Raw genomic sequence first — 23,600 nt, 5'->3', positions numbered from 1 at the left:
AACAGTGTCTGCCCCACAGCAAGCTTGATGACGGTCCATGTCAGACACAGTGGCTACCAAGGTACACCAGACACAATTCCCTACCCTCAGGAGCTTACACTCAGAATCTAGAAAATGGAGAGATACAATACAGCTCAATAGGTACTGGAGTGGAGGGACATAGAGGATGCTCAGGAAACATAAGAGCAGCAGTTCTCAACCTGTGGGTCGCGACCCCTTTGGGGGTGGAACGACCCTTTCACAGGGGTCGCCTAAGACCATCAGAAAACACATATTTCCAATGGCGATTCATAACAGTAGCAAAATTACAGTTATGAAGTAGCAACAAAAATAATTTTATGGTTGGGGGTCACCACAACATGAGAAACCGCATTAAAGGGTCGCAGCATTAGGAAGGTTGAGAACCACTGCACAAGAGGGACACCTAATCTAGACTGCCTGGGTGGGGAGCAGGAAGTTCTCAGTTAGGTCTTGAGAGATGAGTTGGAGCTAATCAGGTAGCGAGGAGGGGGAGGGAGCAGAGAAAGGAGGCTCGAGATCAGGGAGCCTCAAGGTCATGAATGGTAGGACAAGGCTTAGAGAAACGACAGGAGGCTGCGCAGAGCTGCGCAGAATGCAGCCACCTGGGCGTCCCCTCTAAGGCAGTCCCTAAGAAGGAAGTAAGGGAAGGGCAGGTCTGTTCTGCACTTCAGAAAGATGGCTACAATGAGGGGAACAGCCTGGAGGAAGGGCTAAAGGAAAGATGGCTCTTAAGAGTGTCACATGCCCTGGCCGGTTTGGCTCAGCGGTTGGAGCATCGGCCTGCGGTCCAGAGAAACCCAGGTTCAGTTCCCACTAAGGGCATGTACCTCAGTTGCAGTTTGTCCCCAGCCCTGGTTGGGTTGTTCGGGTGGCAACCACTTGATGTGTCCCTTTCACATCAATGTTTCTCTCTCTCTCTCTCTCCCTCCCTCTCTGTCTGAACAAAAAAATGGAAAAATGTCCTCGGGTGAGGATAAAAAAAAAAAGAGTGACACATGATACCCCTAGAGGGTTCTGATCCGTGGTTAGAGCCCACGGACCAAAGAGTCTCGGATTTGATTCCCAGTCAAGGGCACGTACCTCAGCTGCAGTTTGGTCCCCAGCCCTGGTCGGGGTCGTGTGGGAGACAGCCTCTTTCTTTCCCCTCCTCCCTCCCTCCCACTCTCTCTGAAAATCAATGGAAAAATACCCTCAGGTGAGTATTTTTTTTAAAAAGGTGACACATGACAATAGTCTGGACTAAGAAAACAGCATTGGGGAGGAAGAGAAAGACATTCTGGAAAGATATGAAGGCGGGAAAAGGGAGGTGAGGGAAGGGGGAGGAGTTCTAACGCTCCTGGCTGGGGTGAGTCACTCAGTCTTTCTGAGCTTTATGTATTCACTCAGCATTCAGCAAAGTCATCTGATGTTTCCAGGCACCTAGTGTGACAGACACCATGTACTTGGGATACAACGACAAAACAGAGGTCTTTCCTCTCCTACAGTTTACATTTATTAGAGAAGCTTACCTTTAAAACGGCCACTTTTAGGATTTCATTTTATTTGTCATATAAGTTGTTATTTTAGCCACTACGTTTTCTTATCTGGTAGTGACTGCTCTAGGAACTACAATATGCATCCCCGGCTCATCATAGTCTAACCTGAATTAACATGACACTTCAGCCAAAAGGACAGAACTTCAGGATGGTACCACCCCGTGTGCCTGCGCCCCGGCTGTCACAGGTCCGCTTCTGCACTGAGCCCATCCACATTATTTGCAGATCCCATATCTCTAAATCCATCTACTTGCTAGAATGTATCTGTAACCCCAAGTGAACACTTGCAGAACTTTGGGGTCACTCCCAAATGTGTGCAAAGCAGCAAAAAGCGTGCGTTGCCCGATGCGCACACTCACAGCTGAGGTCAGACAGGCGGCGCTCTGCCTTCTCTTCCAGCACTCGCGCCGAGAACAGTGCCCTCGCAGTCTAGTTAGTGCCAGAATTTAGCACTGTTGTGCTTTTTGTTGGCAATTTGGCCATTTAGAGTGGCCCCAAACATACTGCTGAAGTGCTGTGTAGTGTTCCTACGAAGACGAAAAGCAGAAAGTGTGAGATCCCATGAGAAATGTAAAGAAAGAAAGTCATAATTTTGCCCTCAGGTAATTTATCATCTTGAGGAAACAAAGCAGAGATCTGAAAAGCTAAGCAAACAAATGTGTGACAGTGTCTGAAAATAAACATGCCGCCTTTAATGTCAATGTTCATATGTGAAAAAATTATTTGAATCATCTACTTACATATTTCCTCCTTTCATAAATATTCTTTAAAAACTGGAGGCAGAAACATGCACTGTTTTTCTGCTGGAGTGGATGTTAATAATAGCCTTGGCAACGCAGAAAGAAAACCTGATGGTCTAAACAAACCCAATTTGTGGGAAACAGAAAGGAAAATATCAACTATTCAGAGTCCTCAAATGCTGGTCCCTTATTTTTATACCGTATCCTGGGAAAATGCCAAGGATGTAGGTGCAAGGACTCTAGAATTCCCACTGATTTCCAGTATGAGAATGACAAAGAGCTGGTGCTGGACATAACCTTCAACCAGAAACAGCTCTAAAATCTGGACAAATATACAGAATGACTGTTGACGTCACTGAACATCAACCAAGCAGAACTGGGGTCCTCACATCTCTCCTGGGCTCTCACACTTCCCTCTATACTCAGTAAACCAATGTTGATCGACTATCCTGTTATGGCCATTTGTTTATATTTCGCTGTATGTGGCTGTATCCTGAGTGAAACATTAAAACTGCAGTGACATAATATCTGAAAGAAGGAAGGGAAGAAGCATACTCAGTTCTACTGTCTCTTCTTACAGACACGGCAAGTTCCTGCAGCTGGTGGGTCAGCTTGTCCAGGAGACTGAGCTCCTCCTCCTTTTTCTGTTGATAGTTCCCGACAGGTGCAGGTTCATCGGCCTAGGAGAAATGAGCCCATTTCACTGAAAGACATATTTGTTTCCTGTTATATTTACTTTAAACACAAAAACAACTCCAATGTGTGCTAGAAGGCAAAGTAAATACCAGTATGAGACTGGGCCACCCTTGGATAAATAAGAAATGTAGACAATTAGGTTGGAATGTAAACCATACGAGAAGTGAACTGTAACTTGTTTTGCGTTTTGTCCCCTCCCGGGCTCGGTGTTGCAGCCCCTGGGCAGTTGGCAAGGGCCACACTCCAGGCGGAGAGAGGCGTGGTCATAAAGGCAGCCCCCATCCCAAGTGCCGCCACTTCTTGGCAGTGAGACTCTGGGAAGGCTGCTTCACCTCTGGGAGCTGTTTCCTCATCTGGGAAACTCGGGCCATTCGGTTTTCAAATGCAGGGTCAGGGTGCTTCCTAAGTGAGAGCGTCATGTCACTGGAGAAATTCAGTGACTCAGTGATGCCTGTCTCAGACGCGGCCCAGGAGTCGTACACAGAACCTGAGTCTCTGCCCTGGCACCTCCTGACGCTCAGGCTCCCGTTCCAAGGAAAGCTCCTCAGGGGCCTGACTGCCAGGAGCTCTAGATGCCCTCTGCAGACCCCGCTGACGCCAGAGCTGCCCGCACAGCCCGGCTTCCCGCTCGCCCTCAGGGTGGTCGTGCTCCCTCCCAGGGCGCTTCAATGAAAACGATCCTGAACTGCAGAACGTACACAACGCAAAATAAAAACAGCTTCTTCTGGACTCTCTGAGTCCTCAACCTGGGTGAGCTCATCAGAGGTGAACCTGGTAGTAACTGGAGCCGGGCTTTCCTGCTCCCACGCTCACCCTTGGTGAGCCTGTGGGGAGTCAGCACTGAGGGTCAGACTTCATCCCTGAGCCAACCAGGCCTTCCCCACTCCAGTGAGCTCCCACTGCATGGAAGCATCTGTGAAAACAGGTGTTCTGGAACACGAGGGACTGTGATACTTACTTTGGTTAATTTTTGAAGCGCATTTTTATTTTCATCGACTGCCTGTTTTAATTGGATACACCTAAATTTTTAAAAAGAGAGAAAAAGATATTGATTTTCTAATGTCAAAACCAGAATGTTACTTTATAAAATTATACATAAGTCTTTAAGCAGGCAAGACAATTAGTGATTGTATGGCTTATGTTTAAAAATATACATGTACATAACCAATGGACATGGACAACAATGCTGGGGATGGGGTGGGAGGAATGGGGAGGAGGGTGTCAATGGGGTAAAAAAGGAGAAACATCTGTAACAAAAATAAAATTTAAAAAAATTTTTTTTAAATTTTTAATTAAAAAAAATATATACACACACACACACACACACACATGTACATACACACACACACGTAAAAGTTCTTCCACCCATTGGCTCAGGATCCTCACAGCCGGGCTCTAAGGTACACAGATATGAGGACCAAAGCTCAGAAAGTGTGTGACTTGGGCCTTCAATGTCCTGCCTCTAAAATAAGGACAGCACCAGACTTGAAAATGCTCTTCCGGCTCTCAAATCCACAAGCCAAGGACCCAGCCAAGAGGACACTAAGAAGGAGGATAGCGGCTCACAGGTACTGTGCATGAAGCAGGATGCTAAGTGGTTTACAGACGTGACCACATTTGAGCCTCAGAACCAGCCTCCCTCCAGATGGAGAAAGTGAGGTTCTAATGGTGAGCACAACCAGTCAATGGTAGAGGAGCCACACGGAGGCAGAGCAGAGCACTCTCCTCCGCCCATCACAGTGCACACCCTCTTTGAGCCCGGCCAGTCCGTTTGCCCAGTGTTTTAGTTGTCCCACAGACAGCTCACATCATATCATCTCATCGTAGACACCCAAATGAGAAGTATAAAAAGGACCTTAAATGGGCTATTACTGGGGCTTGCCTAATCTGTTTTTATGTATTATGTTCTGTTATTTATATTATATTGTATTATATAAATTAAATCGTATCCATAAAATCTAAGCTATAAAGAGAAAAATTAGTCTTAAGGCCATCTAAGGTCTTCCTATTATTCAGGGAGAGAGTAAAGATACTGGTTAGTTTAGATTTAGTTAAGGCCTTTTCATAAGTCTTTGACTTTTTTTTTTTTTTAATCCTCACCCGAGAACATTTTTCTATTTTTTGTTCAGAAAGAATGGGGGAGGGAGAGAGAGAGAGAGAGAGAGAGAGAGAGAGAGAGAGAGAAACATCCATCTGAAAGGAATACATTGAGTGGCTGCCTCCCGCATGACCCAACCAGGGACGGGGACAAACTGCAACCGAGGTACGTGCCCTTAGCGGGAACTGAACCTGGGTCTCTCTGGACCACAGGCCGATGCTCTAACCGCTGAGCCAAACTTTTAAAAGTCTTTGACTTTTAAAAAGTCTGTTTACAGAGAGCCTGACAGCTCCCCTTTCTCTTCCCTCATCCCTTTCTGCTGTCCCTCCTCTCCAGAGGACTCTTCTCTAAAAAAACAAAAAAAGAAAATTGCCCTGGGCAGTTGCTCAGCAGTTAGAGTGTTGGCCCACAGACCAATGAGTTTCGGGTTTGATTCAGGTCAAGGGCATGTACCTTGGTTGCAGTTCCCGGCCCTGGTGGGGGTCGTGCGGGAGACAGCCAGTTGATGTGTCTCTCTCACATCAATGTATGTCTCTCTCTCTCTCTCTCTCTCCTTCCTGCCCACTCTATCTGAAGAAAAATATTTTCGGGTGAGGATTAAAAAAAATAAAATAAAAAATTAATTAACAACCTGGGGAGAATTATAGGTGCTAAAGAACTTCTCTGTACACCAGGGTTACAGCCCACCCTATTCTAACACTTGGCCTCAGGCTAAAGGCTCATTCCCAGCCCCCTAGCAATCCCTGCCCACTACAGACAGAAAACTTCATTCTCATTCAGGGGTAGTATCAGTAGGAAAGAGACCAGGATATACAACAGTAGAAAAGCCTATGGTGGCTCTCTAGAATAATCAACCTAGTCCCTCATTCTTAAATAAAGATGGATAGCCCAAGGACCATCGGACATAATAAAGAAAACTGGCAACATGGAAGATAAAATTTAAGGCTAATCCACATTAAATAAAGACAACTCAGAGAACAGAAGAAAAGTGTTTTTTTAAATCTCCTAATCACACACACACAAAAAAAATAATAATAATAATAATAATGAAATCTCCTAATCATGAAAGTAGTAAGGAGATAATCTGAAAATAGGAACATGATGCTATGAAAAAGAACAAGAAAAAAAAAAAAACACTTGTAATTTCCCAATGTATCTACTGAAATCAAACATTCCACAGGAAGTTAAAAGAAAAAGTCAAAAGAATCTCTGAGGCGAAAACAAAAAGACAAAGAAACAAAAATTATTAATGGAGAAATAAGAGACCAAAAGAACAGTCCAGGAGGCTCCCTGAATCAAATTTCAGAAAGAAACAAATACACAAAATTAAAAACTTATCTTTTAATAAAAGAAAATCTCCTAGAGCTCATGAGAGACAAGTTTTCAAACTGAAAAAATGCACTGAACCCTAGCCAGATGGCTCAGTTGGTTGCAGTGCCCCATGCACCAAAAGGCTGCAGGTTCGATTCCCCATCAAGGCACATACCTAGGCTGGGGGTTCCATCCCTGGTTGGCCACATTATGGAAGGCAACTGATTGATGTCTCTCTCTCTCTCTCTCTCTCTGTCTTTCTCTCTCTCTCTGTCTCTCTCTCTCTCTCTGTTTCTCTCTCTCTCTCATCTCTCATCAATTTGGAAAAAAACATACCCTTGGGTGAGGATTAAGAAACAATAAGATGCACTGAGTGCTGAGCAAGATAAAAATGACAAAGACGTGATAAAATCTGAAAATGTCAAGGCTGAAAAGAAAAGCCCCAACAGGTCAGTTAGAAAGGAATGGTCATCAAACTTGGCATCACTGGGTGCAAAGAAACCTGACAATGTCTCGAAGGTCTGAGTAGAAATTATTTTTACGCTATCTCCCTCCAGCCAATTATTAATCAAACATAAGGGCTAAAATACATTTTCAGACATACAAATCTCAATGTAAATTTTTTAAATGGCTGTGAGAAGGTATTTTTATACACAGAAAAGGCTATTTTATGATTAGTTGGGTTTAAAAAATTAGTTTATTAAAATAAAATGTAAAAACCTAGTTTTCCCTGGGGCTTCATTTTCAGCCTATAAATCTTCTTGTTTTTAAATCTAGTAAAACAAGTACAATCACCTTCACTTTTTCTTTCATTATTGTTTAAGTAATTCAACTTGACCTAAATTCCTTAAACAATCAATCCTACTAGTAAATGTAGTTAATTAAATTCCCTTAGACATTTTTAAATACATATAAATTTAATTTTGCTTTTAAGCATTTTGAAAGCCTGACTTAGGTAAAAGTTTTTCAAATGATTCTAATGAATCATTTAAACTAATAGAATGAATCTCACGCTCTTTTGAATGTTATAAGTTCTTTAAATACCCCTAACTCAGATTATCTTAATGATGTCCTAAACAATACAAAAGTATTCATAATCTAATTAAATTTAGTTCATCATGACTATATAATTTTAAACTATACTTAATTTTAAACTTTTCCAAGGATTAAAAAGAAGGCTAAAGAGCCATGGCCGGTTTGGCTCAGCGGTTAGAGCATCGGCCTGTGGTCCGGAGAGACCCGGGTTCGGTTCCCGCTAAGGGCACGTGCCTCGGTTGCAGTTTGTCCCCGGCCCTGGTTGGTTGTGCGGGTGGCGACCACTCGATTGTCCCTTTCACATGTTTCTCTCTCTCTCTTCCTCTCTCTCCCTCCCACTCTACCTAAACAAAAAATGGAAAAATGTCCTCGGGTAAGGATGATAAAAAAAAAAAAGAAGTCTAAAGAAAACAAAAGTACTTATCCACCAAGAGAACAGTTTTCCCACCTTTTTAAAAAAAAAAAAAAAAAAATTTTTATTGATTTTTAGAGGTGGGGGGAGAAAAAGAAACATCCTTGTGAGAGCAGGACATCTATTGGCTGCCTCCTGCACTCCCCCTGACTGGGAATAGAACCAGCAGCCTTTTGGTGCAAGGGAGGAGGCCCAACTAACTGAGCCAAACCAGCCAGGGCCAGTTTTCCCACCTTAAAGGAGCCGGAACTGTTGATAGAGATTTCTGACCAGGTCACAGGATCTGGGGCTACACAGGCCAAGGACCACCCATAATCCTGCTAAGCCCTGGAGTTCACTCAGAGCAGTTTTTGTAGTCGCCGTCACAACAGCAAGCCCACAGCCTTCAGTTAGGGTGGTTCCTCCTAGCTCCAAGTTAGGCCACATGTCATTCTTCCACTGGATTCAAGTGGACCAAGCCTGCTTCCCCACTGCACTCAGCAACAACCTTTCCCTGCTTGGCTGAACCCTGCATTTTTAGCAAACCTAAAACATTCATATTGCCTCTCTACTTTCATGTCTTATATAGCACAGTAATGTTAGACAAATCAACTAACCACTGTGAACCTTAATTTTCTCATGGTATATTGTGAAAATTAATTAAGAAATGGTTTTAGAGTGAGGACCCACACTGCTTGGTACATACGAAGTACAAAAAAATTTCATTTTTCCCTTTTTAACATTTGTAATCCTCAATTTAATCTTATCATTCCTATATTTAGACCTGATAAAGATAATTGCAAGAAATATTTTTAAATACATTTTGAAAAAGTTCATTGTTACCTCAGTATTATTTCTTATTATTAGTTTTTCAATTTTACTAATTTAACAAAAGGAAAGAAATAATGCCCCAAACAGTTTCTCTGCTGTAAACATGGCTCATTGCAATGCAAGTACAGTTCTTAGAAAGCTTATAAAATTTAGTATGCTTTACCTTTGGTAAATATCTCGCCTTTTACTGGCTTCTAGAGTTCCTTTCAATCGACTCTCAGAAAGCAAACTATCAATCTACAATAAATGGAGACTGTTTAAAATATCATGTTCTTAAACACCATGTAACCTTAGGAAATAAAATTTTAATCTTTTCCCCAATATTTTAGGATAAACATATACAATAAAGTAGAAAGAAGTATACAGTGAACACCCATATACCCACCAGCTAGATTCTACCATTAACATGTTGCTATACTTACATTTATTTGATCCATCTATTCATCAGTCCATCTTCAAAGTAAACTGTTTCAAAGTAAACTGCAATCATCAACACATTTACCCCTAAATAATGCACCATGGCATCACTAACTAGAGTTGAATATTTGGTGTAAAATTAACATACAATGAAATGCACGAATCTTAAATAAACATTTGTTTACACCCATGTAACCCAAACCCCATCAACATATAGAAAAGTACCATTATCCCAGAACATGCCCAGGAAGTACGTACTTTTGTACAGTCCTTTCACAAAGTTTGTTTTTTAATACTTCCATATTGTCTGTTGTGTGCATCATTAGTCTATTCCTTCCTAATGCAGAGTAGTATGCATTGTATGAATATACCACACATTTGTTTATCCTCTTTTTGTTTTTGTTGTTAATCCTCACTCAAGGATATTTTCCCATTGGTTTTTTGTTGTTGTTGTTGTTTTTTTAAGAGTGGAAGGGAAGGAGAGAGAAACATTGATGTGAGAGAGACACATAGATTGGCTGCCCCTCACATGACCTGGACCAGGGCAGGGAATCAAACCTGCAACCCAGGTATGAGCCCTTGAATGGGAATCAAACTTCCAACCACTGAGCCAAACTGGCCAGGGCCTCATTCTTCTATCTTACACCATGACTTAGTATTTTCCAAACTCTACATGTAATTCTGCCAATAGACCCACAAAAGAGCCACGTATTTCTCTTGGGTTCTGTTGGGTTCTTTTCTATAAATGATGCAAAGATAAAGTAGGTGAAGAAAGAGTTAAGTTCACTAGCTTCTTCTCTACTCTTGGAATTCTGCATCTGTCTTGAGTGTTAATTACAACATTCACATACCCAGTGACAGTCATCACAGGCATGACTGAGCTGAGCTCATGTCCCCTGGACACCAACTTGGAAATTCTTCCCGTGTTTTGCTTTATGTGTCCTCTAGAGGGACAGGGAAGAATGAGCTCACACTATCCAAGAGCCCTTCACAGACATTCAGGGTATCAAAAGTTCCTGAGCCAATTCTTTTCCAGGCTAAACAATCCTTAACAGTTTGTTTTGTTTTAATAACAACTTTTGTTATTCTCCCAATATTGCACTGAATTATAATTAGATACAGACCCATATTAAATATCTAGCCAAAGCTCAGCTTAAGTTAATGCCTCAAGTTTTATTTCTATTTCCACCAAAAGAATATTTTGTTTTTGCTGCACCACTAAAATTCCAATAGAGTCACTTATTTATCCATCAAATCTTTGGGGGATAAATATTTTTAAAATATTTAAAATATTTTGATTGATTTTTAGAGAAAGAGGAAGGGAGAGAGAAATAGAAACATCGATGAGAAAGAACATCAATTGGCCGCCTCCTGCATGCCCCCCACTGGGGATTGGGCCCACAACCTGGGCATGTGCCCTGACTGGGAATCAAACTGGTGACCTCTTGGTACATGGGTCGAAGCTCAACCAGTGAGCCACAACAGCCAGGCTATCCTTGCTACTTTTTTTAAAAATTTATTTTTGTTACAGATGTTTCTCCTTTTTCCCCCACTGATTCCCCCTCCCCCTTCCTCCTCCCCCTGTCCCCAGCTTTGTTGTCCATGTCCATTGTTCATGCATACATGCATATAAGTTCTGTGGTTTATCTCCCCCCCTCCACCCCCTCTTCTGGGGATTGTCAGTCTGTACCCCACTTCCACGTCTCTGGGACAACCCCATTCCTCAGACTGTTATGTTCATTATATTCCACAAATAAGTGAGATCATATGATACTTGTCTTTGTTTGGCTTGTTTCGCTTAGGATAATACTTTCCAGTCCCTCTATGTCGTCTCTAAGGATAAGAGAGCTATCTTTCTTACAGCTGTGTAGTACTCCATTGTATATATGTACCACAGCTTTTTTTTTTATCCTCACCCGAGGACATTTTTCCATTTTTTGTTCAGATAGAGTGGGAGGGAGAGAGAGAGAGAGAGAGAAACATCAATGTGAAAGAGACACATCAAGTGGCTGCCACCTGCACAACCAACCAAGGCCGGGGACAAACTGCAACCAAGGTACGCACCCTTAGCGGGAACCAAACCCAGGTCTCTCTGGACTGCAGGCCAACGCTCTAACCACTGAGCAAAACCAGCCAGGGCTGTACCACAACTTTTTTATCCATTTGTCTACTGATGGACATTTGGGCTATTTCCATATCTTAGCTATTGTAAATAGTGCTGCTACGAACATGGGGGTACATATATTCTTTCTGATTGATGTTTCAGGCTTCTTAGGGTATATTCCTAGAAGCGGGATCACTGGGTCAAATGGAAGTTCAATTTGTAACTTTTTGAGGTAACACCATATTGTTTTCCATAGTGGCTGCACCAGTCTGCATTGACACCAGCAGTGTACTAGAGTCCCCTTTTCTCCACACCCTCGCCAACACTTGTCCAGGCAATTTTTTTAAGTAATATATATTTGGTATTCAAAATCATGAAAATATCAAAGTGTATGGAAAGAAACATAATAATCATCAGCATGCTACCACAGTTACCATCCTAGCATAGTTCCTTCAATTTATCTACATATATATATAAATTTTATTGAAATATTGTACAAATTTATGTATTTCTAAGCTGAAATTTTATCACAAATAGTTTACTAACACATTAAAATCCTTAACAAAATGTTTTTTTTTTCTTTATTGGTTTTTAATGAGAGAGTAAGGGAAAGGGAGAGAGAGACAAAAACATCAATGAGAGAGAATATGGACTGGCCACCTCCTGCATGCCTCCCACTGGGGATCTGGCCCATAACCTGGGCATGTGCCCTGACCAGAATTGAACCTGGGACTTCTTGGTGCATGGCTGAAGCTCAACCACTGAGCCACACTGGCTGGGCTCTAACAAAATTTTAATCACAGTATTATAGCCTATCCTGTTATATATATCATTCCCCATTTAAGTTATAGCCAGTCTTTTCTATTACGAGTAAACTGTGATGAACAGTTTTGTACATTAATATCTGCCCTAACTTTGTGATTATGTGTGTTAAATTCCTGGAACCCGTAACCATCCAGCCTAGGAGCATGAATATTTGCTACATTTTATCAAACTTCTTCCCCAAAACACTGTCCTTTATACACCAGAGCAGTGTGAGCAGGTGCCTGTTTCATCACACCCTCTCCACTGAATATTGTGATTTTCAAAATGTTCAAGAGCCCGGTGGTGTTGCTCAGTGGTTAGAGCGACGGCCCTTCCACGTCAAAGCATGTGCGGGTGTTTCTCCCTTCCGCTCTCCCTAAAACCAATAAGAACATTTTTTAAAAATAATTAAATTACAATGTTCAAGATATCTTTCCTTTCTCATACATATTAGATATTTGTATTTCTTCTTAGTTCAAGTCCTGTGCCCTTACATATTAGGACTATTCTTGGACGAGTCGCATTTCGCTGGAGTTCACCGAAGCTGCAACAGCCTCCACCAGAGGAGGCGGAGGGAGGGGCCGGGAGTGCAGGGTGGCGCTGGGAGCAGACGTGGTTGGAAATGGTTACTGTTCAACGGTTAGATTGGGAAGTGAGGGGGGCTAGGGAGGTGTTAGGTTCGGAAGCTGAAATGTTAGGGTGAGGGCGCTCAGCCGAAGGTCACCATTTCGGAGGTCGGGTTGGGAGGATGAGGAGTCAGAGCCGGGTTTGGAGAGAGAAGCTGGAATGGAAGCGTTACAGCGGGGAAGGTCGCGGGTCAGGCCGGCTCCCAGGACTCGGACACCCAGCTTTCGCCCAGCCAAAGCCCGGCCACCCCACGACCCATCCCGAGGAACAGCCGGGTATACCTGCTGCTTCAGCTCCTGGTCACGGCGCTGCAGGGACTGCAGGGGGTCGCGCGGCCGCTGCGCCCGCTGCGCCCGCTGCGCCCGCATCTCCGCGCCTCCGCGACTGGCGCGCGCCGGTCGCCAGGGAAACCGCCTCCGCGGCCCCTGCATGGGACGTCACCAGGTGACGCCATCAGCGTGCGGCCGCCTCACAGCCCTACGCTGCGCCGGCTGGCGGAGACTGGACCGGAAGTGGTCGTCTGTCGCGTGCTCTCCGTCGCCGCGGGCCGGAGCGCTGAGGCCCTTGCGCAGGTGGTCGACGTTGACTGGCCAGCCCTAAGGCCGGGGTGGAGGTGAGGGTTCCCACGGCGCCCGAAACTGCACGTCCCACGATACCGCCGTATTGCCACATGAATGCGGGGCGCCCCGGTGTTAGGCCACTCGATTTCTGCGGGCAGTTTTGCTAAACCAACCTTCTGATACCATTTAAGCATCTTAAACTCTTCAATGAACTGCAAGGATAATTTCCTCCTTGGCCCCCATGGGATACACAGTTCTGCATACTCGCCTTTCAGAAGGCAGTTTTTAGTTCTTTGCCATTTGGGGTATTGCTGAAGTCTCTCGATTCTATTTAGTTTTGTGATTATGTCTGTTCTACAGCAAGCTTGTGAGCAAATAATTATGATCCCCATTTTGTAGCCATGAACATATACCTCACTTTTCAAATGTACTGTAACTTATACAGGACTGATAATACTAAACTTGGTCAGAACATGGAGTTTAAAAGGATCCTAACATGAATTAAATTAGTTCTAATAAAAAATATTTTAACCCACATAAAATTAAATATATTAACTTTAGGGAAAACTAGAACAGTAACAAGCCAATATAGGTTCCGACAATAAATATTGAAATTTTTGTATTATTGCTACTATAAAATAACCAGAATAAAATACATTAACACAACAAAACTCATAAACTGTTATATACTAACAGTTTACTTACAAGCACCCTGCAGGACTGAGCAGTTCCAGTTCCCATGTGAATAAGAACCGGCCTGACCCCAAATCACCCAGCCACAGGAATTTGGCTAACCCTGACCAGTTCCAGAACGCTGACAGTGAAGATCTATATCTGGACCACCAAGAAGGCAGCTTGCCCATCCTAAGTTTCTCTCCATGTCCACAATGTCCCCTCCCCCCTACCTTGTAAAAATTGCTGTCTTGACTGAGATGAGATGATTTTTGGGACAGGAGTACGCCATCTCAGGTCACCCACACTTCAATAAACCATTTTCCTTCTCACAGTGCCTGTCTCACGAGTTTGGCTTTTGTTGCAGCAGGCAGCCAAACCTGCATTTGGTGTCAAGTTTACATCTATTCTCAGATTGTAATAAAATTTCCCCAAGTGGGATGGGATCCTATAAATCCAATTCCCAAACTCTTTCCACAACACTGAATAAGAAAAATTATCTGAATTCACTTTTCAAATGATGAACCACGCTAATATAAATGTTTAGTACACAGGCCCAATTGCCATGGTATTTATGTGGTTTTGTTGTTAATCCTCACCCAAGGACATTTTTTCCATTGATTCTTAGAGAGGGTAGAGGGAGGGGAAGAGAGAACATTAATTGAGACATACTGATTGATTGCTCCCTCCATACACCCAGACCGAGGCCAGGGATCAAACCTGCAACCTAGGTACATGCCCTTGATCAGGAATCAAACCCACAACCCTATGATCTGTGGGCCGATGCTCTAACCACTAAGCAAACTGGCCAGAGCATCTTCAAGTATAATATAAAGAAAAGAGATCAGTGTCCATCTCTCTGAATTTTCACACTGAACACACCCTCACATAGTATCACCCAGATTAGGATACAGAACATTACCAGAACCCTAGTAATCTCCTCCTAGACCCTACCCACCTCTGCTCCTTCCATGTCAAAAGTAATTGCTAACATCAAAAGCTTGTTTTGCTTTTTTGAACTGTGTGTCCTGGCAGCTCGCCTGGCTTTTTATTCAAATGTGTTTGTACAATACACTTGTATCACTGTGTGTGTGTTGCAGTTTTTTCATCCTGGTATTTAGTTGTGTGATGTACTCAGACTCATTCCTTCTGCTGTTGCTGGACATGTGGGTAGTTTCCAGTTCAGGGCTATTATAACTAGTGCTACTATTTACATACATACACGGGGTATGTATGTGGACAATGCTGGGCCACAGGCCATGTTTTACATTCAGGTTTAAAAGACACTACCTATTTTCCCAAAGTTGTACTGATAAATCAGTACTTCTAAGTGGTTTTGTAAGAGGTAAGAAAAAAGAAAAAAAATGCACTAAAGACAATCCATCATTTATGAAATCCTTATTTACTTTAAACTATAAATAAATTAGGAAAAAATATCCCATATCAGATTTGTAGGGATTTCATTTTTTAAGTGGAAAAGTTACAGGGTTATGAATATAGTTTAGTGTAATTCTATGTTGGGAAAAAATAAACTCCCAACATATGTGTATACATATGAGCAATGAGAAGAATGCAAAACAGTTTATCACGCTTGTTCACCCCAGGTGACTGATTTTATACATTTTGTACCATATTCAGAGCTACAAACATTTATTCCTTGTGAGTCCTGGAACAGCATCAACATCAAAATGGTGAGGTTGGATGCCCACTTGGTATGGCTCAGCAGATTGAGCATCGTCCCATGGACTGAGAGGTCCTCGGTTTGATTCCGTCAGGGCACATGCCTGGATTGTGGGCTCAATCCTCAGTAGGGGGCGTGCAGGAAGCAGCCAATGGATGTTTCTCTCTCACGTCAATGTTTCTATCTCTCTCTCCCTTCCTCTCTCTCTCAAAAAATCAATAAAAACATTTTTTTTAATTAAAATAGTGGGGTTAGCCCTGGCCGGTTTGGCTCAGCGGCTAGAGCGTTGGCCTGCGGTCCGGAGAGACCCGGGTTCGGTTCCCGCTAAGGGCACGTACTTCGGTTGCAGTTTGTCCCCGGCCCTGGTTGGTCGTGCGGGTGGCAGCCACTCGATGTGTCCCTTCACGTCGATGTTTCTCACTCTCTCTCCCTTCCTCTCTCTCCCTCCCACTCTATCTGTACAAAAAATGGAAAAAAAATATCCTCGGGTGAGGATAAAAATAAAATAAAATAGTGGGGTTGGACGCTGGCAGTTTGTCATTTCCAGGATATATGACTGGCATCATAACCCATCTCCCAACCTCCTCACTGCCAATTTTAGCTAGGAAGGAAAAGCAACATCTCCATGTGAGACAACCTTTTTAGGGGGAAAAACAAACACATTTAAGTAGGGCAACGGGTAGAGGGCTAGAGGAGAAATGGCCACAGAGACAATGTCAAGGGGAAATGCCCACCACAGAGCTAGGGACACAGCCACAGTGTAAAGAGGCAGTAAGCAGAAAACAAGGGAACGATTAGGAGTGGCATGGGGTGGCGAAAAGCCACAGAAGCACCTAGATTGGGCTGGGGGGGCGGGGGGGGGCGGAGTAAGCAGCACATGCCCAGAGGGGCAGGGATGACAGAACACTGAGGTGAGACAGGAGAGGGAGATGAGTGTGTCAGGGGACTACAAATACGTAATGGGAAAGGAAGCACCACTGGAACAATCAGGTCCACAGTTAACACAGCACATGAACAGGCCAAACACACAGAACTGGTCATAACCCAGACTCGTACCTGGGCACAAAGCAACAGTCTGGGAATACCATGTGCCTTAAGAAACCTACCTTGTCTCAAAGAGCCTCAACTCCCAGAACCCCAGTGAGTAAGGGTGGCTAGGACACTTCAGCAAACTGCAGCCCAGATGGGACAGAGGTCTAAGAACCAGCATTTCAGTCCTTGAGTACTGCATTCACAGAATGAACATAAGGTCGGAAGTAACAAAGCATAATGACCCCGGTAAAATGAGGGGAGAAAGCTTTCTGTAGAAACTTCTGAATTTCTTTGTTAACATGAAGCTGCCATTAAATTGGCTGGCACAAAATTAACCTTTACAGCAATGAGCAAGGGCAGTGTTCTAGAAAACACCTCTTGCAAATCCAAAAATAACCAGGGACTTGATCTCTCCCTCTTGATTTCCACCTATAGTCGGGATTTATCACTAAGCTCTACCAAGAGGGTTTCTCCTTCACCTGCATGTTCCATAATGACACAAATGAAATGTTTGCCAATAAAAACATATACTCCAGACTTGGAGTATGTTGTCACTCCTGGAAGCACAAATGTCTTACATACATCACCCTTACCTCAGTTATTTTTACACAGCCTCTTTCTTACTCTCCCAGGTCCTGTAAACAACTAACCAAAAGGACTCAGAATGGTGCCCAGGCCAACTGTGCTTTGCAGCTGTACCAAGGAACTAGCATAGATTCCTTAGGAAGCATGGCATCTGCTCAAAGACGCTAATATATAGTTTTGAGAATCCAGAGCTCTTGATGTGGTGAACTGCAGGGCCAGCAAGACTTCTTTTCCTTTTCATAACAAGTTCAAAAATATTTAACATTTTATTTTAAAAATAAAATTGATGCATAAGTACAAGGAGAAGTAATTTCTGTCCAGTGTTGTATATCCATCTTCAACAAGCTATTGGAAACAGAAAAAAGGGGGGAAAAAAGAGAAATACATAATCATTAACTTCAACGTATCCTGTTGCAGAGCTAAACCATGAATTACAAGACCTCGTGTTACAGGTAAGAAAACTGAGACCCTGAACATTTGCACAGCTTCGATGAAAAAATGAAAAAGCCAGGACTAGACGCAAGACTCCCGACTTCCAAGCCACTGCCCTTCACATTTTGCCAGGCTGCCAACAACCTAAGGATTCAGACTGAAGATTACAAAACGCGAATGCAAAGACTACGGTGCTACCGAGGATATTACTAAAACGAATGATAAACAGAGGTGTGGGGGAGCAGGGACACCTCGGTACGTTCTTTCTTTCCTTTCGCTTTTTCCAGTATTTACATCTTAAATTCAATGCAGAGACATTGCACGTGGTAAGTAATTCCCGGTACACACACGCAGTGGACTGAGCTCGGACACCCGTGCAAGTCACGGGGGGGAACCAAGCTGCCTCCTCTTTCTGGGGTCTCTGGGAGCAAGCCAACTCCTGCGAGCTGCCCCAGGCCGCCACCCCACTCCCAAGTCTCCCCTCGGCGCCCCTCTACTGCTCACCGGCTGAGGAGGAGCCCGAGCGGCGGGCGGGGGGCCAGGGGCCTGACTCAGGCGGGGCGCCCCGCAACACGGGGTGGGCGCGCGGAGCCGGGCTCAGGCCAAGTCCAGCTTCTTCTGCGTCACCGCCAGCTTGTCCTGCAGTCTCCGCTTCCTCCAGTCCAGGTAGCGCCTGCGCAGCCGGTTGGCCTGCCAGCCCACGAGCACCCCGGAGGCGAAGGCCAGCAGCACGGACAGCTGCAGCTTCCTCTCCGACACGTCCGCCATCGCGCCGCCGCCTGCAGAAGGGCCGACGTCGTGGGCCGGGTCGCCGGGCGCAGCGGTCCGGACGGGGGGGACGGACGCCGGCGCCGCCCTCTGGGCGCTGGCGGACCTGCAGCGCGTTCGCCCAGGCGGCAGGGAAGGCCCTCCTGGAGCGCGGGCCTGATCTGACTTGTGGGATCTCACTCCTGTGATCGCTTTCTGTTACATGACACTTCGTAACAGACTGCAGGCTCTGCTGTGTGCTCGATGGAGTACGCAGGCATGTTGGAGAAGCTCAGGTAGCAAAGCGCTGATGTGGCCTCTAGAAATGGAGGCCTCCTCCCCAACCAACAGCCAGCCAGGAGCTGGAGCCCTCCACCCTACAACTGTCCCCAGAAAGGAACCGCCCTGAGCTTCCCACCCGGCCTGTAGTGTGTGGGGTCTCGACTTCGTGCAGGAAAGATTTCACATCGCCAGTCCAGGTGATTATGAGGGTACATTTATTAAAGCTGGGGACAGTGAAACAGGGAAGGGCTTCGCATTGAAGAAGCAACAGCGAGCCAGGGTGGCGCTGCTCTGGCTCCCTGGAAACCTATGGGAAAGAAGTGAGCCGAGGCGGACCGCTGTCAGCAAACAGGGAAATGAAGGTCACAGTGACAGAAGTGAGCCAAGGTGGGGCTGCTATTAGCTCACTGGAAAGTCAGGAGAAAATGGGGCCTTGGAGAGGCTCAGAGTCAGCCCTGGACGAGCTGTCACTGCCCACTGCTGCCTTGGTTGCAAGTCTCCTGGGAACCCTTAGAGTTTAGGAGAAAGAACAAAAGTACAGGCCCCAGGAGGCGCATGGGCATGGTCCAAGCAGAGCGCTGCTGCTGGGTCCTTTGTTTTGAGGGTTCTTATCTGTTTTCTAAAGATGGGCATGCTAGGGGAGGTCCTAGGGGAGGGTCTCAGCAGAATATTCATCAGTTGTATTCTTTAATATGCTGATATGCCAAAATGAGCAGAGGGACCAGGGTCATTTTCTGGTGAGTTTTACCTCTATCTTGGATTTGTTTCGTCCTAATTGGGTTTTTTGTTGTTGTTGTTGTTACTTATTACCCTGACTTCATCTGTTCTAGGGTTTGGCTGGCACTAATGACACTAACTGATTCTCATTATCTATCTGCCTGACCAGGGTGGTTTATGCTATTTACTCTCTGGTTCAGGAGAAGTGTAAACGACTTGCTCTCAAGTGTCCTTGGTTAGGGAAGATAAGATCTTACAATTTATTAGCAGGCTGTAGATTGCTCAAATTGTTTGGCCCCATTTATTTAACCATCTGTCTATTTCCCTTTACCCACTTGTCAAAAAAATTCTCCTAATATCTAACTCTCCAGCCTCACACCCACAGAGAAATCAACTGCCTACAACATGAATTCTTCCCCAGCCCATCCTCCAGGTGAGAATCCAGTCTGACTGATACCGTGACTGTAGTCCTCTGAGACCCTAGTGGAGGACCCACATGCCTGGACTCCTAAACCGTGGGAGTTTTGGTAATGTTACACAGAAATAGAAAACTAATCCAGGATGGGGGGAGGATGAAGAAAGTAAAGAGGGTCAAATAGATGGTGAGGGAGGCAAACTACACTGAGAAGGTGAGCACACAATGCAACAGATGATGTATTACAGAATTGTATGCTTGAAATGTATATAATGTTAGTGTGAACAAAAAGGGGACCACATACTAAACCTGACAAACTCAGGGGAGGCCTGTATCCTGGGCCTCACAGATTCAGAGACCACAAGTGACCACATAGGATAGTCTGAACATAAAGATTTTTAACTAAAAGCAAGTCATGGCAGGTAGTCATGTCCTAGGCCTATAACTTGATTGACAAAAGTCAATCTTTACCTTAAGTGAGCCTGTCTGTTGTCTTTTACATCTATAATAACTTACCTTTGGAATGTCAGTGGTGTCCCCCTTTTCCAGAACCCTCAGGGCCCAGCCTCCCACCAGAACTCAAGACCACAGAACCCTTCATTGTTATCTCGTTCCCGAACACCATCTCTACATGCTGTAAATGTTAACTGTCCTGTACCCACCAATATAAAACAAGTGTGTGTCTCTCCGTTTTACTTTTTGTCCACTCCCAGAGATTTCCCTGCTTTGCTTCCTCCCGCGTCCCTAATCTACAGCCAATGCATTTCATACATACCCCCTCCCTCACCCCTTACATCTCCTTTGATTCTAATGTATAAAATAAGCTGCAAAACTGCCATTCTCAGGAGCATTTTCTCAATCTGTTGAGATTTTGCTTCCTGGCAATTGTTGAGTTTGGTTCAAATAAACTCTGCAGATCTGGAGGGTTTTTTTGTTTTTGGACATTTCTTATGTCAACATTATTAACCAATGTTACACCAATAAATTTAAATAAATAAAAAGAAAGAAAATGAATCCAGCCATGAAAGGGAGACCACAGGTGGAGCCTGAACTCTTCATTGGGAGAACGACCAGCCTCTACAGACATCTATTTGCGTACTTGAGGCAAAACCTAACTTAGTAGGGAGATGCTAAAGACAGGATTGAGTCCAAATGTGAATTCTGACCTGCCACGTTTAATGGTCATTATTCTGAAAGTATTTCTTGAATGTGGCAGTTGACAGTGGGAATGTACAGGTGTATACCTGTACAGTGAAACCTCTATATAACAGACTAATTTGGGCAACGGAGTATTGGTAAAGCCTAAGTCTGTTATATAAAAAAGTAGGTTTTTCGTCCAGCCGGGATGGCTCAGTGGTTGAGCATTGACCCATGCACCAAGAGGTCACTGGTTTGACTTCCAGTCAGGACACATGCCCAAGTTGTGGGACCGATCCCCAGTGGGGGGCACGCAGAAGGTGGCAAATCGATGTTCTCTCTCATCCATGTTTCTATCTCTCCCTCTCACTTCCTCTCCCTCAAAAATCAATAAAGGGAAAAAAATTTTTTTCTTAAAAAGTAGGTTTAGCCCTGGCTGATTTGGCTCAGCGGTTGGAGCACTGGCCTGCGGTCCAGAGAGACCCGGACTCGGTTCCCGCTAAGGGTATGTACCTCGGTTGCAGTTTGTCCCCGGCCCTGGTTGGGTGGTGCGGATGGCAGCCACTCAATGTGTCCCTTTCACGTCGATGTTTCTCTCTCTCTCTCTCTCTCTCTCTCTCTCTCTCTCTCTCCCCCTCCCACTCTATCTGAACAAAAAATGGAAAAAAATGTCCTCGGGTGAGGATAAAAAAAAAAGTAGGTTTTTCCAAATGTATGTATTAAAATTGAAAATTAGTCAGTTTGCCTGTTTTTACTTATGTAGACACATTTAGGTAAGGTAAATTAAGTATGAATGAAAGTATAATTTCACAGAAAAGTTTCCTATATGTAGTACTGTAATTTTAAACTTATACTGAGTAAGTCTAGTAAATGCGTTCATTCACCAGTCACCTTGAGTAAACAAATGCTCATGGCTGGGGCGTGGTTTCGCACACAGCACAGGTTAAAATTGCTGCAGAGAGTCACACTTCATGACAACAGAGCCAATTACTAAGAGGGATGCGGTGTGATCATGTGCTTATCATTTGCCAAACATTGTTAACAAGTACTGACTCTTGGATTTAAATATGTAGACTATAGTTGTAAATATGTAATATTTACTTATATCGGTGAAATTACTACATATTTCCAACATATATCCTATTTGCTAAAATATGTTTAAAATAACAGTAAACTAATAACAAAAAATAACCTGTTAATTTAATTATAAGCAAATCTTGGTTAAAAGCATTTTAAAATTAACAGGGTGTTAATTTTTACCCAGCCGGTGTGGTTCAGTGATTGAGCATCGACCCATGCGCCAAGAGGTCACTGGTTCGATTCCCAGTCAGGACACATGTCCAAGTTGTGGGCCTGATCCCCAGTGGGGGGGGCATGCAGGAGGCAGCCACTTGATGTTCTCTCTGATCGATGTTTCTATCTCTGTCTCTCTCTCTCTCCCTTCCTCTCTCTCTAAAGTCAATTAAAAAAAAATTATTTAATTAACATGACATAGGACCAGAAATTTTGTTCATTAGATTCAAAGTCCATTAAATCGAGATCTGCAAATTTGAGTTTACTGTACTTCTTCTGCCTTCAGACAGCATAGTGCAGAGTGAAAGATGGAAAAAATCATTATGACACTGATGAATTGGAACATGCACTTCTAGCTTAGATTTTAATAAGAAAAAAAACACAGAAATATTATTTCTCTCTTACTCTGTCCAATCTACCAATCAGTCCTATTGGATCTATTTTCAAAATGTGTCCAGATTTAAGCCTCTTCTCCCCACTTCTCACTTCACTGCTACCGCTGTGTTCAAGCTGCCATCACCTCTTAGAGTTACTGCAACAGGCCCTGCCAGGTGTCTGTGCCTCTCCATCTGTCCACCGCACTCCGTTCTCAATGCAGCAGCTTTGAAATCAGAAGTTGGACCATGCATTGCCTCTGCGCAACCCTGCAGTGCCCGACGCCCCCACGGTGGCCCACAGGGATCTCTGCATGATCAGTCCCTCCACTCCTACTCACTGGTCTGCTCACTCACTCCTTTGTTTTGCTGCTCACTGATTCCTGAGCTCACCAGGAATGGTGCTGAGAACATTTGCACGTGCAGTCCCCTGCCTGGCATGCTCTTCCCCCAAGTACCTGCAGGACTATCTTCCTCGCCTCCTTTAGGTTTTCATCTGTTGTCACATTCTCCAGGAGGCCTACCTGACTATTTCAAAATGACAAAGCCAACCAACCCTGCTCTCTAGCACCCCTGAGCTCTGTTTTCCTTCTCTATCGACCTCTTCATAATACTTACTGCCTTTCATGTGCTGTAGAAGTTACTGACTCATTTATATACAGTTTCTTGACTGTTCCCACTATCACATAAGCTACTCGAGGCAGGGAATTGAGTCTCGGTTGTATACTGGTGAGTCCTAAGTGCCTGGAACAGGGGATGGTTCAGTAAATGTTTGGAGCTGGGTGGGTGGCTGAACTGACTCTTGAAAGGTAAGTAGGATAACCGGAAGAAGACCACATTTCCCTGGATCTGTTTTCTCATTTGTAAAATAAGAGGTTTGCTGTGATCTCATCCCTCTAAGACATTTTGAAAAGCCAGTCTTGGCAGCCTGAGGTTGTATACAGTAAGTCCTGAGTGTCGTCAATAGGTTCTGCGACTTTAAACAAAACAACCTATAATGTAACCAAGTTTACCACGGGGTAATTTATATAAACAAGAGTTAAGTTCCTGCGGCATCTCCTCA

At 44.2% G+C, this 23,600-nt stretch overlaps 2 protein-coding genes across 2 annotated transcripts in view; both read right to left on the bottom strand.

The window, feature by feature from the left end:
* The window catches only part of NPHP1 (nephrocystin 1), an 85,652-nt gene extending 72,674 nt beyond the window's left edge, over positions 1-12,978 (bottom strand). Inside the window, exons 1-4 of the mRNA XM_036262455.1 lie at positions 12,892-12,978; positions 8,822-8,895; positions 3,951-4,011; positions 2,852-2,976 (exon numbers count right to left, since the gene is read on the bottom strand). Of these exons, the coding sequence (XP_036118348.1) occupies positions 2,852-2,976; positions 3,951-4,011; positions 8,822-8,895; positions 12,892-12,978 (347 nt within the window). The remainder of the gene's footprint in view (positions 1-2,851; positions 2,977-3,950; positions 4,012-8,821; positions 8,896-12,891) is intronic.
* A 3,449-nt stretch (positions 12,979-16,427) lies between these two features.
* MTLN (mitoregulin) lies at positions 16,428-18,351 on the bottom strand. The gene is made up of 2 exons (XM_036263233.1): positions 18,077-18,351; positions 16,428-17,485 (listed from the first exon to the last, which is right to left on the bottom strand). The coding sequence occupies exon 1, from the start codon at positions 18,338-18,340 to the stop codon at positions 18,170-18,172; it is 171 nt and encodes a 56-aa protein (XP_036119126.1). The 5' UTR covers positions 18,341-18,351; the 3' UTR covers positions 16,428-17,485; positions 18,077-18,169.
* Between the last annotated feature and the right edge of the window lie 5,249 nt (positions 18,352-23,600).

The sequence above is a fragment of the Molossus molossus genome, unplaced genomic scaffold, assembly GCF_014108415.1.
Source record: "Molossus molossus isolate mMolMol1 unplaced genomic scaffold, mMolMol1.p scaffold_m16_p_15, whole genome shotgun sequence".
In the NCBI taxonomy this organism is placed as follows: Eukaryota; Metazoa; Chordata; class Mammalia; order Chiroptera; family Molossidae; genus Molossus; species Molossus molossus.
The sequence above is the reverse complement of the archived record's forward strand: the minus strand, read 5'-3'. Positions and strand labels throughout refer to the sequence as shown.